General features: G+C 39.6%; 1 protein-coding gene across 4 annotated transcripts; it reads right to left on the minus strand.

Moving 5' to 3' along the window:
* Positions 1-497: 497 nt before the first annotated feature.
* LOC146691219 (solute carrier family 35 member F5-like) lies at positions 498-16,612 on the minus strand. Of its 4 annotated transcripts, none has more exons than XM_085434527.1 (16): positions 16,473-16,612; positions 13,762-13,866; positions 13,176-13,346; positions 12,754-12,903; positions 11,604-11,666; positions 11,434-11,515; positions 9,770-9,960; positions 9,573-9,654; positions 9,380-9,467; positions 7,610-7,674; positions 7,384-7,488; positions 7,130-7,289; positions 6,888-6,978; positions 6,466-6,620; positions 5,158-5,258; positions 498-3,017 (listed from the first exon to the last, which is right to left on the minus strand). In XM_085434527.1, exons 3-15 carry the CDS (start codon positions 13,308-13,310, stop codon positions 5,177-5,179), a joined length of 1,449 nt encoding a protein of 482 aa, XP_085290653.1. In that variant the 5' UTR covers positions 13,311-13,346; positions 13,762-13,866; positions 16,473-16,612; the 3' UTR covers positions 498-3,017; positions 5,158-5,176. The 4 variants fall into 4 exon arrangements, with proteins under 4 accessions (XP_085290653.1, XP_085290654.1, XP_085290655.1 ...); XM_085434528.1 differs by having other exon boundaries at positions 16,236-16,612; XM_085434529.1 differs by having other exon boundaries at positions 13,176-13,342; positions 16,081-16,612.
* Between the last annotated feature and the right edge of the window lie 518 nt (positions 16,613-17,130).

Below are 17,130 nucleotides of genomic sequence, written 5' to 3' on the forward strand. Positions count from 1 at the left end.
AACATGAAAAGTTCTGTTTTGTATTCATTGTAAACAGTTTGTTTTCAGTCTTTTTTTTCTTTCTAAACTATATCCACAAATTCTCCATTAAAATATTTTGAATTAAAAAAAACAAAACAAAACAAAAAAAAACAACTTTTAAACTTTTTTTCACTCGTAACGTCCAGCAGGGGGCAACTCCTCTGGCTGCAAAAATAAAGAAGTTGGGTTGTATGGACGTCTATGGGAAAGTAAACTCATCAGAAAAGTATATATTCACACTTACAGCTGTCATGCTTCGTACAGCATGATTCTTGTTTTGTAAATCATGGACACATAAGAGTCAAAGATAACCCAGGGTCTGCTTTACCTTACCAGTGCAGTGTGTTGTTTACTTGTCAAAAAACAAAACAAAAAAACAAAAACAACCCCCCCCCCAAAAAAACCAAGATGTCAGCAATGAAAATGTCACATCTGGTTAAAATTTACACAACTGAATAAATACACCCTCAAATGCAGATATTTAAAAGATATTTTTTAATAGTGCACCGAAGTATGAAAACAAGAGTTGCAAAATAAGACTATTCAAGAGCTTAGGTTGGTATAAGGTTAGCCTTCATTTAGGTTGTATAACATCCTCAGCATCAAAGACACTTTAAAGACAAAGATAACGCTCAGACAGTAAAGACAAAACAAAGAACCTGAGAAAGAAAATCAGCACTCCACGAGCACCATGATAAGACAGAAATAATCAACGCTTTTCAGGAACCATAGACTCTCAGTGTTCAAACCTGAAGTCGTGGCTGAAAGATGGGACTGACTGATTGGCAAAAAACACAGAAAGTGCAATAATTTTTCTGTCACTTAAAGTGCTCAACTCGTTAATTCACCCTCACAGAACGGCTATTACCTCCTCCACTCGAAACGCTCAGTCAGAGACGAGTGCAGGAAAAAAAAAAAAAAAAAAAAAAACACAACACCATGAAGATGCACATATTTAAAAGGATGAGGGGAACAACATCAGCAGCTCAATTCCATCGGTAGTGCTGACATGACCAACACTGAGGCTGATGACAGAACAACACGGCTCCTTCTTGTCACATAAAATCACAAGCACAGTAAATATTTTTTCTTCACTTAAGATGTAAAATAAAATCACACACAGTCCAGTTCAGGTGGTGAAATATCAGCGAGTTTTGGCTGCAGAGCGAAAGCTTCCTGTGGCGGCAGTCGTTCCAGAAGACACGGATATAAAATATGAATCTTTAGTGGTCATTTGTAGGTCAAAAATAAAACAGTTCCATGTACATGTTTCACTGTGTACACTATTTACAAACCTTTTTAACAAAGGAAACTGCAGACAACTGTTTTTATTGCACGAAGGCGATCACAAAGTTCGGTGACTCCAGTCTGGTTTGATTTCGGTTGATCTCCCCTTCAAGGTAGTTTCCTCAGGAAACACTGGACCTCTTCTAACACAACTATAAGCCAAGAACACTCCTTTAGTATCCAGCTCTGACTGCGTACTTTCACTTCTGTGTATCCATTAGTGTGCCTGTTTGTTCCAGGGTGCCAAACCTGGCCAGTAGGTGGCACTGCGAGAGAAGATTGTGCTCTTAAACGACCTGAGTGTCACTGTGAACACCCCAGCTTTAAAAAAAAAACAAAAAACTAAATAACCTGACAGACGAACTTAAAGTGATGAGAGAAAGAGTAAAGGCAAACGTGCCAAATGCTGCTGTTCTTTCATTGTCCACTGGAGCCCCTGGACGCAACCTCCAAACCTTTCTTGTGCTGTTTGAGGCTTCTGGAGCATTTTAATGCAGTTACCTCATTAATTATAAGGCTTTCTGAGAGTTGCAGTCGGTCCAAGAAGTTAATGCATCAGTTGAGTGAAGTTCTAGTATAACCGAAAAAGCTTTGGCTTTCGATTCCTCCTGTTTTCCCGCAGCGTGTTTCAGAAGACTGATAAGTTCCTGTTCCGTACTGCTCAAAGTCACTGCAAGCTGATGAGGAGGGCAGGAAGTCAGACACAGGAACAGCTTAAATTTAAAAATAAAAGATTATGGAGTCGTTAAACGCTCCCAGTGTGACTTGAAGCCGTGCAAAGGACGGAAGAAAACCGTGTCATGGACACGTATCCGACAGATTCCTCGGGTAAGGCTTCAAAATGGGTGACATCACCGTGGCTACGTTGATGAATTCCTTGTGTGTAACCCTGTAGATGCAACTCTGTGCCCTACCTGGGACGATGTGATCTAACAACCGTGTAAACTGTCCCAAAATCAAATGCAAACAATCAAAACAGGAGGAACGTCCAAGGAGTCGGGGTGCTGGAAGAGGTCCAGAGTTTCACTCAGAGACAACCTTAAAGGGGAGATGAGCTCAATCCAAACTTGACGTGGGTTTTTATTTTTAGGAGCAGAACTTTTTTTGAAGGCTTTCTATCCCATTTGGAGCTCGTGTTTAGAATCCAGCACTGAGAAAACAAGACGTGGTGCTGTCCTGTTCGGCTGTAGTGTTGTCTGTCTAGTGTTTATAAAGTGGAGACACAGAGGTCGCTCTGACTACCCGAGCCGCCCCCGCTGGGTACCAGGAGCTCGTCCGTGTCCAGCGTTTCCAGTTCTGCCAGATCTCTGGTCGTGAAAACAACTCAACAACAGTTATGCGTCACAGGAACCATTTGGAAATAATAAACAACACTTTGTGTCCAATAGATTGTCATTTCTTAGGATCCTTCAGTAGACCAAAAGGAAGTCTTCTCCCATATTAACGGTTTAATTTGGCAATATCACTGATAATGAAGCCCTGCATCTTGAGTGACGTACCGTTTCTTTCTTTTAGACAGAAAATAAGCAAAAATGAGGAAATCTTTAGTCTGTAGTGTTGGATGGAAGCGTGATGATAAAACTGAGCTTCCAGAACTAAATCTGAACACTGTAGAAAATAAATAAGATGTAATGGGAGGCACTGGGGGTACGTTCAATGTCTCTGAAAGCTTCCCGATTGTCAGTTCAGCCAGATCCACGATGGCCGCCCTGCAAGAGAGAAGAAAAAAATGTTGTCAGAGACAAAAACTGTGCGCTTACAGAAACTCAACATAACAAAAACCTCCTATTTTAATAGGAAATGCTTTCACTGCCAGGCTTCAAGAAAACAAAACACAAGACAAAAAGAAGACGTTTTATACCAGCAGTGATCACACCTCAGCCTGCTGAAGCAACACTGATTAAACACGCCTTGAAGGTCATCAGTTACAGTAGTTTACCTGAAATATCCCACCTGCACAGGTTGTAAGACCCCTTTACATTTGTGGATCAACACTGTGTGTCCTCTTATATTATTTGAATATTTTTCCTTATTATCATACTTGCATTGAATAAATTATCCAAGTAAGTAAAATATAAAACACTTTGCCCGTGTTGTTGGAAGGTGGCGTTGTCTGAGAATACAAGAGTTTGTGGCACTGTTACATGATGAGCTGATACTTGATCTGTAATGAAATAGTAAGATCAGCATTTATTATTGGGTGACAGTCCTGTTAGAAACTGCACGCTGAGGTCAGATCCCCTCAGCTCTGCTGCGAAATCGAATCATAGCTCCACTAAAGCAATGACCAGAGACAAGTGACTTCTATCTAAAATATTTAGGCTGGACGTCGGACAGATGTTCAAGGCAAATGGCTAACTCTGGTAAATATTATCGGCTTGTTTAGGGAACAAACCTGTCACAGGATTTTGCATTAAAGTGGAAGTTTTTTTTAGGCTGCCAAGCTCAAAGCAAAGTGTGGACATATTATAATGTGTTTTTGAGGATGAGACGTGAAATGAAATAACATCTATTCCTTATGGTTTCCTTTTCTTTTATTCCCTTTGCCTTCAAACTACACTGAGGACAGAAAAAAAAAATGTGGAAAACCGAAACAATGAGCTAAAAAGAGACTAAAAATCCAATACGTTTCTATTTGGATTTCTCATTGTCGGTTTTCACACTGCAGAGGAAATTTAGGTTAGAAGTAACTATGAAGGACCAAAACTGCCAAAATCCAAACTAAATAAATGTCTGAAAAGAACAATAATACACCAGTAAATCCTCCAAAAATATCTTTATCAAAATCATTTATGACACAGATTACTACTATTTTAATTTCCCTCTGTATTTCATTAACTTTATTTTAATTCCCCTATTTATGTAATTTCCAACACATTAATTAATACTAGGGTTTCTTCTTCTAAAAAGAAATCCTACCTTCCAGTACCATTTTCAGATTATTGTTATACATTTTTGCCTTAGTTTGTTCCTTACTTTTATTGGCGATAAATAAAATAAAATACAAAATTAACTTAAACACTTAAATCTAAGAGAAATGCCAGGAATAAATTGTTCTATTAAATGGGGAAAATAGTGAAGTTTAGGACAAAACATGCAAAATATGTTTATTAATCTGTCACAACTGAATTGAATTTTAAATTTAATTGAATTTGGTCTCTTTAATACAATATTAATACTGCTGGTGAATTATATTTTATGCTAGTGCATTTTGTGGCAATACATAATTAATTAATAATAATTGTGGCCATAAGTTATATTAAGAATTCTAAATGTTAAAAGAAGAAAATTAAATTCATATTTTAATTAAATATCCAAAGAAAATACGAAATTAAATTAAAGAACATTAAATAAATATAGAAGACAAACATAATTTTCAAAAGCAATTGTGTTTTTAATCAAATTACTTTTAAGTTTTTTTTATTTTTTTGAACACTTTAGGGGCAAGACAAAATAAAATTAGTTTACTTGCTTTAATTAAAAAGCAAATAAGGATCAAGGGAAAAAATAATACAAAAATATATACTACATGTACAAAATAGAAAATTAAATAGGTAATTGTATATTAAGAGTATTTATTTGTAACATTTGCGCTGATTTAATGGAATATTTATTTTGCTATTGCTGAATGAGCGAGTCTCTTATTTGTTTTTGTTTATTCACATTTTAATTTGGACAGTTTCGGTCCTCCGTATCCTGCAGCACCATCAGTCAGTCAGAGTACACAAATGACTACTTTTGATTTGTTATTCTTTCAGTCTAAGATTGACTCTAGCAGCCTTTCACAAACACAAATACAGACGTAAACAGCGCACAAACCAAGACCAGAAAAGGTCGAGTGGGATTTACATTTTGTTTGACTGCCGGATCACGAGCAGAAGCTTCCTTCGCCGGGGGAGATGGTGTGGAGGGGAATAAGGCTTTCACACTGCTCGCTGTCATCTGGCAGCCTGCGGATGGAGAAAACAGGATGTCAATCATCATCACAGTCGTCATCCTGACAACCATCATTATTATTATAATCACCGCTAACCAAAAAGCAGAAGAGCGCTGTGCAGAGAGGTTAGTCAGTGAAGCATGTACAGCTGATTACAGACTTAACTTAGCAAGACTGCAAGCCACAAATGGACTGCATTATCCAAAGTGTGTGTCAGAGTGAAGGTCAATCCATTTTTAATAGGTCACACACCACAGACGCACAACAACAACTCACTTTCTTTTTACAAACTTAAAAGCTTTGACTTCTTAAAAACACCAGGCGTGTGATGACTCACTTCCTGCACAGGCTTCAGAGTACATTAGCTTTGCCTGCTCTCAGGTGTGTGCACAGCTACAACTTCCATCTGCCTTTTACAAACACACAAGCCATTAAGCAGCTTTTTGCAGCTGCATCACAAATGACACAGCCGCTACATTTGGAGCCTCACTGTACACAAATAAAAGTGGATAATACAGACAATTTGTGCCCATAAAGTCCAAAAAGACTCATTTGTTTCAAATGATGTGCTCTATTTTTGCTTTGTTTTTTCATTTCACTGATGTTCATTTGCTTAAATAAGAGTTTGAACAAACGCGGTATTGAGAAATTAAAATGCATTTGGCTCTAGTCAAAGTGTAATTACATTTATGGTTATTCATCCCAAAAAAAAAAATAAAAAAATACAAATAAAAGCAAAATTCTGCTCAAATTTACTTATTTTCCCAATATTCCACCAGCCTGTAAGTTTTTTGTTTTATATATTTTGGTCATTCTTACAATCACCAAACAATTACACTCACTACCTATCAAATTATCAAGCATGTGGTTGCACTAACTTGTCACATCTCAAAGCACTAAGATGACGACGGAGAAAAGGCTCCTGTCAAGCTGGGTGGGCACGTCCATCTTTTACGTACAGTCTGTGTTCCGGAGCCAACCTTATAAGAGGAGTTTCAGTTTTCTACACTTCCTGACTTGGTTTTCCAGCCCCGGAGCATAACTCCTAATCCTAATTTAGCTGTTATCATATCTGAGATTATTGTCACAATCCATGAACAGAGTTGCTGCTGATAGGAACGGCTTTCAGCAGCATTTCCTCTTTTCATGCACCGTGGCTCACCAATGGAGGCCTTAAAAGAAGAAAAACCCTCTGATGATAAATGTTTATAGTCTCGTACCTCTGAATGCGATGCTTCCTGCAGATGAAGGCGTAAACCCTCCTCAGCCCCACCAGCACTGGGTCCCAGTTGTTGTAGTGACATAAAAGTGTGGCGATGAAGAAGGAGAGGAAGACAGGGACCGCTCCGGCAAAAAACAACCATGAGAAACGCACCTGTCGACACACACACATATGAGGGGAAACTAATTTAACACAATCCGTGCCATTAAAGGTGTGGTGTGGAGTGTTTTCCATGCATTAAACATTTTATTCTGTGATTAAAGGACCCTTATAAGAATGAATCACAAAGAGTTAGTTAAAATAGATAAAAGTACTTTAAGTAAACCCATTCGGAGTCATTTAGATACAATTTTGACAGTTTTCTTGCTGATTTCACACAAAACCAACAAAATTACGTACAATTTTATCTCAAACTCTCACCTTCTGCATGCAAATGTCAGCCATAATGGAAAGTGGGATGGTGAGGCTCAATGCCAGAGTCCCAATTAGAGAAGATGTGAGGAAACAGCCCCTGAGGACACAAAGACTCGTCACTAAAAATCACCACTTCTCTGAAAGCTATACATTATTCAAACACAACTCCTCGTGGCCTTCATGGTAGTGTGAACGTTGATGATTTGGTGTCACTATCGTGACCTGATACAAAATGTAACCCAGCTCACCAGAGCCAGAGGAACTCTGACAGAACGGTGCCGATGAGGCCGTTTATGAGGATGTACGTCCACACGAGTTGGCTGGGGAGCTCAAAGGCCTCGAAGCCGGTGTAGTGGAGCAGGAGGAAGCCAGGCCACAGCAGCAGCAGGTTGAACAGACCCACAAACCCTGAGAGACGCACAGCACACCCCAATTTAGACAACTTCATGGAGTGAGACTACAGAGGTGACCGCTGAGCCTTTAAAACAAACACTTCTCCTACCAAAGAACATTGGGATGTCGAGCTTATCCTCCCGATCCACTCGCCGCTTGATCATTACGATATAGACGGCATAGAGCATCGCCCCAGCCAGCGACCACAGGGAACCTTCATAGAAATACAAATCATTACATTAGATGTGTTTTTTTTGTATTACACCAACAGACTAGGAACAAGGTGATGCCTGTACGAGGCCTCTGTGATAAAGAAAAAGTTGGAAATCACTGACCGATGACTCCTTTCCCATCCGAGATGTCCATGCTGGAGAGACTCACGAGGGCAACGCCTCCCATGCTAAACAAGAGAGGCACTGAATTAATCTCACAATTAAAAACGAACATGTTAAAAATAGAAAACGCAGAGAGAGAAAATATAACACAGCTACAATGCTCAGATTTTCTGAAAAACACAAAACTGTAGAAAGAAATGAATAATGTGATGATTTTCTTAATCAGGTGCAGCACAGGGTTTAATCAGCAGTAGGATCAAACAGTCAGTCTCTCTGAAGGAAAACAATCTGCCTCTAACCGAGCGGAAACAAAGATGGTTGAGAAAGAGGGGAGAAAAAAAAAAAAAAAAAAAAAAAATCACACTATGAAATAAAACCAGTGAATCTGAGAGCACAGCCAGTGAAGAGCGTGAAAAATCTGCTATTTTCAACAACAACCCATTATTATCGAGTATCATGCAAAAGTCTTGAACCACCCTTCATTTTTTATTTTACTTCCAAGAAGCCAGATGGTTTTCAGCATCAGTTCTCCAGCTGTCTGAAGGTCTTTCAAAGCATTTCCTTCGACATTGACTTCCTTTTCGCTCACATTCACTCCAGTTCTTATACCTGACCATTCTATGTCTAATCAATGTCTATTAACCTGTTTTAGGTCAAACCTTTAGGTCTAATTAATGCAACTCTTGAACCAGTTGCACACTCAAAAATTCCAACAGTTTCTGAAAGTGTCAACTCTGTGCTTTTTCAGCGATATATACGGTAATCCCAGGCAGGGCAGCACATCCAAATCACGGCAAATAACAGTAAAAAGCAAAAACTTTTTTTTTTCTTTTTTAAAACTACTGTAAAAATATCTGTTTTCTGTAGAGCTCAGTCAGTCTTCGTCTTTGAAGGTTCCGATTTTACGGTAGTTACAGAACTTGGAAGAAAAACATGGCAAAACGCCTGTCTGACGTCAGAGACAGGTTAGGCTTCAGAGGGTTAAAAAGTTCCACAAAAGAATACTAAATACCAAGTTCTTGTTCAATCTGCCAGTTTATGTGTCTGTGATGCTAAACTAGCATCCTCTGAATGAAGTGTGTTGAGCAGGTTGTTCGATGCTAGAAATGAAAAAACAGAACTTTTTGGATAAATAAATGCAGTCTGAATGTTTAAAATAAATAAATAAATCAGCTCTGACTGCATTTTTTTTTTTTTTTTTGAAAGTGAAAACGAGTAAATTTTATTCATTTTACTTCAGAGGCCAAACTTTAAAAAATAAAATGAAAAAATAATTTGAAGCAGAGCTTGAAGATTTCCATGAATCCAGTAGAGCTGGATGGAAAAGGTGCAGCCGGAAGACCAGATTATGAAATCTATGTGTTTTGGTTTGTGCAAAACACAAACAAGCTAAGAAAAGAAGAGCTACATCTCCTCCAGCAGAGATGACAGCTTATGACTTTTATTTGTTTTGAATCAGCTGCTTAGGAATATGAAGTTAACAATACCCAATAAGAAAGGAGCTGAATTTATGATCTGAAATACTCCTGAATGAACTAGACCCGGTGGTTTCAAACATATGGTCCGAGAGCCACAAACAGCCCACCAAATGGGCCATTCGGCCAAATGTAAAAGGAAGGTGGTTTTTAACTGTATTTTTATCAGTTTTACAGCCTTCTTATTGACAAAGTAAGTTTGTAATAGATAGAGGACAGAAACTGAGGTGTTTTTTAATTAAATAAGAGGTCTCCCACAATGCTTTTTCTCACCCTCCGCGTGATCCGGCCTTACCTCAGAGCCACGGCTAAGAGCTTGGAAAGGGTGAAGCGGTCGCTGCTGTTGCTGGGAAATATGGCTGCCAAGATGAGTGTAAACAGACCTGAAGAGGAAAAGGAGACATTCAGAAACGATTTAATGCAATGATCCATCATCTTTGAGATGTTAGTGCTGTAATGTACACGGAGAGAGAGAGTGATGGAGTTACCTGAGGTGGAAGATAAAATGTTGACGATTGCAACCTGCGTGTCGGACAGAGCTTCCTGGTAGGACAGGTTAGCCAGGAACCACTGTGAGACAAACAAAAACAACGATGAGGCCTGTGATAAAACACAGTTTAATTTGCCTCATAAATCCAGCTCTGATAGAAAGTCGGGAACTCCAACTCCTCTCACTGCTGCTCACCACAAAGCAGAAGAAGAAGCTGATTTTGGCCACGTCAGTGATGGTCAGCTTGCCCACGGTGCGCAGCATGGCCTCGTGGTCCTTGGCAGCGGGGTAGGACATGCGCGACAGCTTGGCCTCCAGGGCCTGAGTGGAGGGCAGCTGGCGCACCTCCATGATGTTACTGAAACGCACCCGCTGCTTTTTGGATGCTGGGAATAAAGAGACAAGACGTATCTTTAAAGGCTTTAATGTTTACTGCTGGACACACCTAGTTAGGCTCTAAAGCTGCCTCCATCAAAAGCAGTTACCCTCTTGGTGCAGCAATACGTATAATACTGTGTCTTCTCCACACTTTGACCCTACGATCTATCTGCTGTAGGCAGAATCTGGACTCATCACTGAACATGTTCAGGTTCTAATGCACATGTTACAGACATCACCGCAAATGGGCTTAATGGTGAAGGGCAATCCTGGCTGCCTTATGAGACCAGAGCCTGGCTGTGTGCAGTCTGACCTGGCTTGTCTGGGTAGAGAGTCATCGGCCATATCGTCCTGCAGACCTTGACTGCAAACATGTAAAAGACTGCCCTTGGTTCCTACGTGCTGACAGAATGAGGAAACGGTCTTCTTGTGTTGTCTGACTGGAACGCCAACTTTTCAACCCATCTCTCTCAATTTGGAGAAGATACTGGTGCTCACTCCAAATAATGCTGTAACTTGGTTTTGTGGAAAACCAGCATGAAGTTGTCCTATAGCATTGGCCATGTCCAGATCAGTAAAAGGTTCTGCTAATCAGGAGCCAATCAGGCAGCTGTGGAGTACCAGTAGCTTTAAAAAAAGTGACTGGCAGAATAAGCCATTTGTTATTGGCAGAGAACTTGGTTTTTTTTCCACGAGCACAACCCACATACTTAACTCTGCTGCTCAATCCACAATGTGGCAGAGAAATAAACAGGCTTTCCAACAGTATGAGATTCATTACCAAGAAACATTGTTACAAGAAAGAAAGAAACAAACCGCCTTACTTTTTATGCTAATTTTATGTGTGAGGTTTTTTTCTTTTCAAAGTTTGACAAAATTTGTCTCATTCAATGTGTAACATGGTGTTTGAGTTTATTTCCAAAACAATCCTGTCATCTTTTTGGCATTTAATCATTCAAGGTTCATTAATATTTATTTTTAATCACCCTGGATTCCCTCTGGATTCTTCAAAATTATCTCCTCACACGTCGCTCTGAGCGCTTCCCAGAATGTTTTAATTTCATAAAAAACATCACTTCCAGCTTCAGGTGCCACAAACATAAACACAGGAAACGAAATCTCAGTAGAAACACCAAAAAAACCATCACCGTTTACCTTGTCACAGCTTCCCATCACAGCAGTTAAGACACATGATTGCTTTTTATGCTCATCTTCATTCGTTTGTGAAGGCGAGCATAAAAAAAAAAAAAAAAAAAATCATTGTTTCTTAACTGCTCTATCAAATAGACAATTTGAGCATAATTTAGTTTTGTTAGTCACTGAAAGCAAAGGTCTGAGGGACACAACGTTTTCTTATATTTGCACAGCTCAGCACTGCCCTCTGTTGGTCAGAAGTTTTAACTCCTAATCAGTCACGTCTGGGTGAAAGCTTCAGAAGCAGGGATGCATTTTTAATGAATGACACAAACATCAGTACTCACAGGATTCACAGTCTCCCATTAAACAGCTCGAGTGCTCGGTGGGGATGTCCTGGAACTTCACAGGGACGTACAGAGGCTCACTCTGCAAAGGTGTGACAGAAAGCCAGCTTAGGTACAAGTGCAGGAAGATTTACTCGTGTGCAGTACACCTGCAGTAATAAACTACGTACCAGACAGTTGTTCACAGTGGAGTCAGTGGTGCAGGGTGTGAAGTAGGCTTCAGCATCAGCAAACTGCAGAAAGGTGCAAATCAAACATCAAAGAAGTCAAAAGCAGAAGATGTCAGACTGATCTTCAGCTTCGTAACAGGAAAATTATATCATTCTATAACTTTTAGTTAATTATCGTCATTTTTGTTCATGAACACAAAGAATGACAAACATAAATGGAGATAAAGTTAGAGCATAGAGCATTTGGCAGGTTTGCAGCAGACAGTGGATATAATGGACAAAAGAGTTGAAACAAGGACAACCACAGAGAAGATTCATGGATGTGATGGAGGAGGACATGCAGAGGGTTGGCATGTCAGAGGAGAATCCGAGGGATAGAGTGAAATGGAGGCTGAAGGTTTACTGTGATGAGCCCACAAGGGAGCAGACGCAGGGGGTCTTGCCTGTATTTTCTGATCTTTTCCTTTGTGAAATGCTAAACTTTTTGTGCTGCTTTCTGAGGTAAACATGAAAGAAAAATACTGGCGAAATCCAATGCTACGCCTCAGCTCACCTCACAAGATTTTCAGAAAAACTGACCTCTGACCCTGACCTCGAGGTTGAAGTCACTGAGAATTGTCTGAGATTTGTAGTAGAAGCACCTGTGGTATCAATTTGAAACCCCTACGTAACCTCCTTCTCGAGTTATTGCATCAACAAAGTTGGGTGTCTCCCTGGAAGAGTTTAAAGCTCTTATAAAGACTTATGTTGATGTTCCTAAGCCTTTATTTTGCCTCCTGTCTGTTTGCGTTGTCTGACACAGTCATATGAGCTTGCCAAGCAGGTCTCAGTTTACAGAGAGATTTAAATCTAAAAGGGCGTCCTGGTCAAATAAAGTTAAAAATAAGTACAATTCTGTTTTTTATAAACCCCTACTCTACAAACATACAGGCGGAACTCACCCCCTGAATAAACATGTTCAAAGGGTCAGTTCCCCCTGAGCAGAATGTTTGCCTCACTGACTCGTGTTACGATGAAGAGCAGCGAGCACAGCAACATTTACACTGATGAGAGTTTTAACAAGAAAAGAGCTCAACAGACACCTGTCACCATTAGAAAAGTAAAAGCATGAAAAACAGCCCTTAAATGTGCGCTGAAAGTGTCCACTTACGAAGGCGGACCGGCGGCGTTTCAGGGTGCCCGTGCACTGCTGCCTCCACGGCCGCCACAGCAGGAAGCCCAGCAGGTACAGCACGAACATGGACGTCTTGGCGAAGGTGCTGAAGAAGGGCTTGTTATAGTCCTGTCGCTTGAAAATGTACTGCAGAAGGAGTTGTTTCATAAACTTAATTTCAAAGGTTGAAACTCACAATTTAAAAATATTTAACTGCAGTTTTTCCTCATGAGATGTGAAGGAAGAGCATCACAGTCAGGTAAAGTTACTCCAGCACCATCTGGTGTATCTGCGCCTCGTTTTAAAGCGGGCCTATTCTGCTTTTTTCTGCTTTCTGGGTCACATTAAACATGGTCACCGTTTTATTAAGCCTTTTCAGTGTTTGGCTCCAACATCACAGGCATGGAGATCAGACTTACTGAGGTCAGCTCGGAGGAGGCGACCCAGATAACATCCACCAGCAGGAGTATCACCACCCCCAGAGCCATCCGTCTCCGCTGGGCTGCAGAGCTACCCTGAGAGCTCATCCGGTTCATGATGAACACCCACTCCATCGGGACGGTGAGAGGAGAAATTCAGAAACTGCCTGGCTGATGACAACATCAGAAGACAGACAGAAGACTGTGAGCTCCGAGGTTGACCAACTATAAACTTCCCAACTATTTACCTTAGATTTTTTTTCTACTTTAAAGCTGATGAACCTGTTCTAAACCTGTTTAAAAAGCTGCCATTCAACATTTTAATCACTAAAAACATCTAAAAAGTTATGAAACCACACAACGAGAGACTTCAGTCTAACATATCAACCAAAACCTCAATTTTGAATGTGGCTAATCTAGTGTGGAGTCTTTTAATCTGGAAGTGGAAGTTAGACAGACAATGCAAGACATAAACAAACCTTCAGAAAACTTTTGCCCAAACAATAAGTGTGTTAGTGTCTGTAAGTTTGCCTGCAGCCAAATGTTTAACGGAGTAAGGTTATCTTTTTACCACTTCAACACCCACCTGGTCGCTGCCAATAAGTAAACTGTGAATTTTAGCCAGTCTCTTTGAAGGTCAACTCAGATTCTTTGTTTCAGCCAGTTTAAGTTGAGACTCGCAGTTAAACACCTGCAAAAAAACAAACAAATGTCCATGATAACATATTTATCTCTATCCCCTATATTTGGTGACCTCTGTTTCCTTAATGATGAGTTTGACAAGTCAGTTTATTTCAATAAAGATGAGGTTTGATGACCATTAGAATAGTTTGTGTAGCTGCACAGGCAGAGACCAGCCTCACTAACTTTTGATTCAAACCCAGTTATTTTGTTATATAAAAAGTCTGAAATATGACACAAACCAATCAGTTCAGAAAAGAACTTCGAGGGTTGCTTCTAGTCAACTTTCAAAGGGTAAAGAGTTAAACGCTGCACAGAGAGCAGACCATGGATCTGTATGAAGAAAAGGAAAATATAAACTTGAGGCTACAGTCCCACAAACTCTGACACAAATCCTCTTCCTGATGAGGACGTGAGCATCTGTTAACCAGCCCAAAGAACACCTCATAGAAAAATGCTGCGATGGAAATAAAGGCTGCATATCTGAATGCTCATCGCTGCCTCTGTTAACTGCTGAACGATGAGCTTTGGGTGTTTGTGAGGGGTCTGCAGACACTGAGCTTTAACAATTCACTACTGTCTTCGTGCTAACATGCTTATCATGCACTTTACAGTAATCATGTCAAAATTAAAATGCTTAACTCTTCTCTAATATTTTACAAATTTAAAGACTTTGTGAAATATCATTATTCTTAGTTTATATTATTTACTTATTGTTTCATATGTGGGTTACTGAGTGGTGGTGTGGGGAAATAAATCATACGACAGACAAATACCAGTCACTTTTAAAATGAGGGATAACAAATACAAATTAAGAGAAAATAAAATTTTTGAAAAATATGAAATGTCGCGGTGTACCCCTTAAACTTTGGAGTTAAACCATGGATGCATTGTCCAGCAGACTGTAACTTAAATACTAAGAGTTCACCTACAGCTCGATGTGACATGAAAGCTTTATTACTTCTTTTTTTTTGTTGTGAGTGTGTTTTAGTCTGAGGTTAGAGATGTAGTTGATCTAATTTTACTTATTTGTTGTCTCTGAAACTCTCTTTTTAACCTACTGTGTAACCTGAGGTGCACCTTCTTAGAAACGTAACTACACGTCAGGTCAAAGCAGTACACAACTACCGTTATTGGCCTGTTCAGTGCCACTGATTACTCTTGGGCATTTCCAGCCACTTAACAATTATTGTCTCAATATAAGGACTAATAATCATAGCATCAATATAAGGACTCGCAAATCTCAGCAAATTCCTGGAGGGAGACTGCTCAATATACTGGACGACATCAGGGAATGTTCAAAGACTTGGAAAAACAAACAAAAGCATTTTGTTTGTTTCTATTGACCGGAGAACATGTACAACACCAGGACACACAAGGTAATTAACACGTAATCCACTGATACAAGCACAAATGCCAACAATGACATTGGCCAATTACACGTTACATCATAGGTGCTACAAACACTCCCTGCAGATATCTAACTCAAGCCTTACCAGTAACACTTTTTGTGATCTAACTACAAATTTTGACCTCACAAATTTATTTTCTTTCACATGTCATATTTTATTTTACTGAGAAACTCTACTTTGATTAACTTGAAGTGATCAAATTGATGGCAACTTGACTTAAGTTTCTGAAGACACTAAGTCTCATCTGAGAGGCAACTTGAGTTCAGAAAGCTGAGAGGAAGGCCTGTGCATTTACCCACTAGAGGGGCTGTTACCTTGGAGGACGTTGTTGACCCATCCTGACTTTATGAGACTCGTTAAGGTCGCACTAGACAAGTTGTGAATGGAGAATCTCTTGCTTTAAAAGGTGGCTGGTGGACAGGCCACCAACGCTACTCTGTGATGGTCTCCTTCACTGAACAGATAGACTTAAGATGACTGAGAACCTACACAGACTTTGTTTAATATTCTACCTGTTGTGTACCATATGTGAATTTCACCACATATATGGTCAATAAAATCCACACTGTGTTGAAATGAAGCGAACCATATGTTATAACAGGGCTTTTTACTACCATCGAAACACCATACGGAGGGATAGATTTCGGTAAAATGGTGCTCATGGCTCCATTTTCAGACAGTAGGAGACTATGTGTAAATAAACTTTGTTCTGCTTGTTTTTCAACTGTCAGTGGGCATGCCCCGAACTTTAAAAAACACACTTCAGAAAACTTTTAAACGATTACTAATGAAAGACATTAGTCTTCACTTACCTGAGCTTTAAATCCAACTATCTGCCAGCTAGCTACGCGTAGTACATCCAAAGAGCGTTGGCAGTAACTCTTTAAGGTACGAACAGGTAAGCTGCTGGAAACACGACCTCCTCAAAGCTAGCCACTCACGGCTTTTAAGCTAGCTAATTTATTACCTGTTAAATTCTGACAGTCTGGAGGTCGACAGGTGTCCCGACGCTTTACTTTATAACTTATCTGGACATCTACTCCAGTTCATTGCCCACAGCTCAGGCTGAAGTCCACTTATTCAGTGTACCGCCGTCGCAGGTGTGCTGCGTTTAGCTGCTTGTTTACCTATTAGCATTCTAAGCGCTAACTGGCTTTATTGAAAAATGAAAAAGAAACAATAGTAAAATAAGATTTTTTTTTACCCGAATGTGAGAGTTTAGTTTGCGCCATTATTTAAGCGTCATCCCATATGCTCCGGAAATCCTGACAAAAATCACAGCTTTGACCGATAAAAATAGTCACCAGCCCAGCGGTTGTAAACATTAGCTCAGCCTCCTGTCAGGTGACATCACTTAACGGTGCAAGGAATTCTGGGGTATGAAGTCTTAAGGGGAAAATGTTTGTTTTTTCATACGGTATTTATAAACTCTCATTTTCTTGGTTATTTGTTATAGATGGGTGTTTTCACCTTTGAAAATGTCTTTTTGGAAATTAAATTGGGCAAATTAATTCAATTTTACCTCGGGCTGTGGAGAAAACATCATTTACAAACACAAATAAAAATAGGAGCTTCAAAGAGGTGGTGCTCTGTAGTCTCTACTGCTCAGCCACAGGCGAGAAACCATTTGTGTCATTGCACTATACAAATACAATCATTATGCATACTTCTTACTAATTTATACATACAACAATATTATACTTAATATTTTGTTATTTATATTGAATTACACTGTAAATATTTTTTGTTCATTGTTTCTGTATAAATTGCTCTGATGTGTTCTCATTCTTGTTGGCTTTTAATTCCGTTTCACCTCATCTGTGTAAATGTGTCGTAAATGTGACGAAAATGAAAATCCTTGA

This window comes from Copadichromis virginalis, linkage group LG16, assembly GCF_057382275.1.
Source record: "Copadichromis virginalis isolate Kocher_CV1m ecotype Utaka linkage group LG16, C_Virginalis_male_GT1.1, whole genome shotgun sequence".
Classification (NCBI taxonomy): Eukaryota; Metazoa; Chordata; class Actinopteri; order Cichliformes; family Cichlidae; genus Copadichromis; species Copadichromis virginalis.

Excerpts from the sequence above, each read along its gene's own strand:
- LOC146691219 (XM_085434527.1), bottom strand. The coding sequence starts at position 13,310 with ATGGAGTGGGTGTTCATCATGAACCGGATGAGCTCTCAGGGTAGCTCT. Across the intron at positions 9,961-11,433 it reads AATGGGAGACTGTGAATCCT|CATCCAAAAAGCAGCGGGTG; the intron begins GTGAGTACTGAT and ends CTTTATTCCCAG. Across the intron at positions 9,655-9,769 it reads GCTTCTTCTTCTGCTTTGTG|TGGTTCCTGGCTAACCTGTC; the intron begins GTGAGCAGCAGT and ends TTTGTCTCACAG.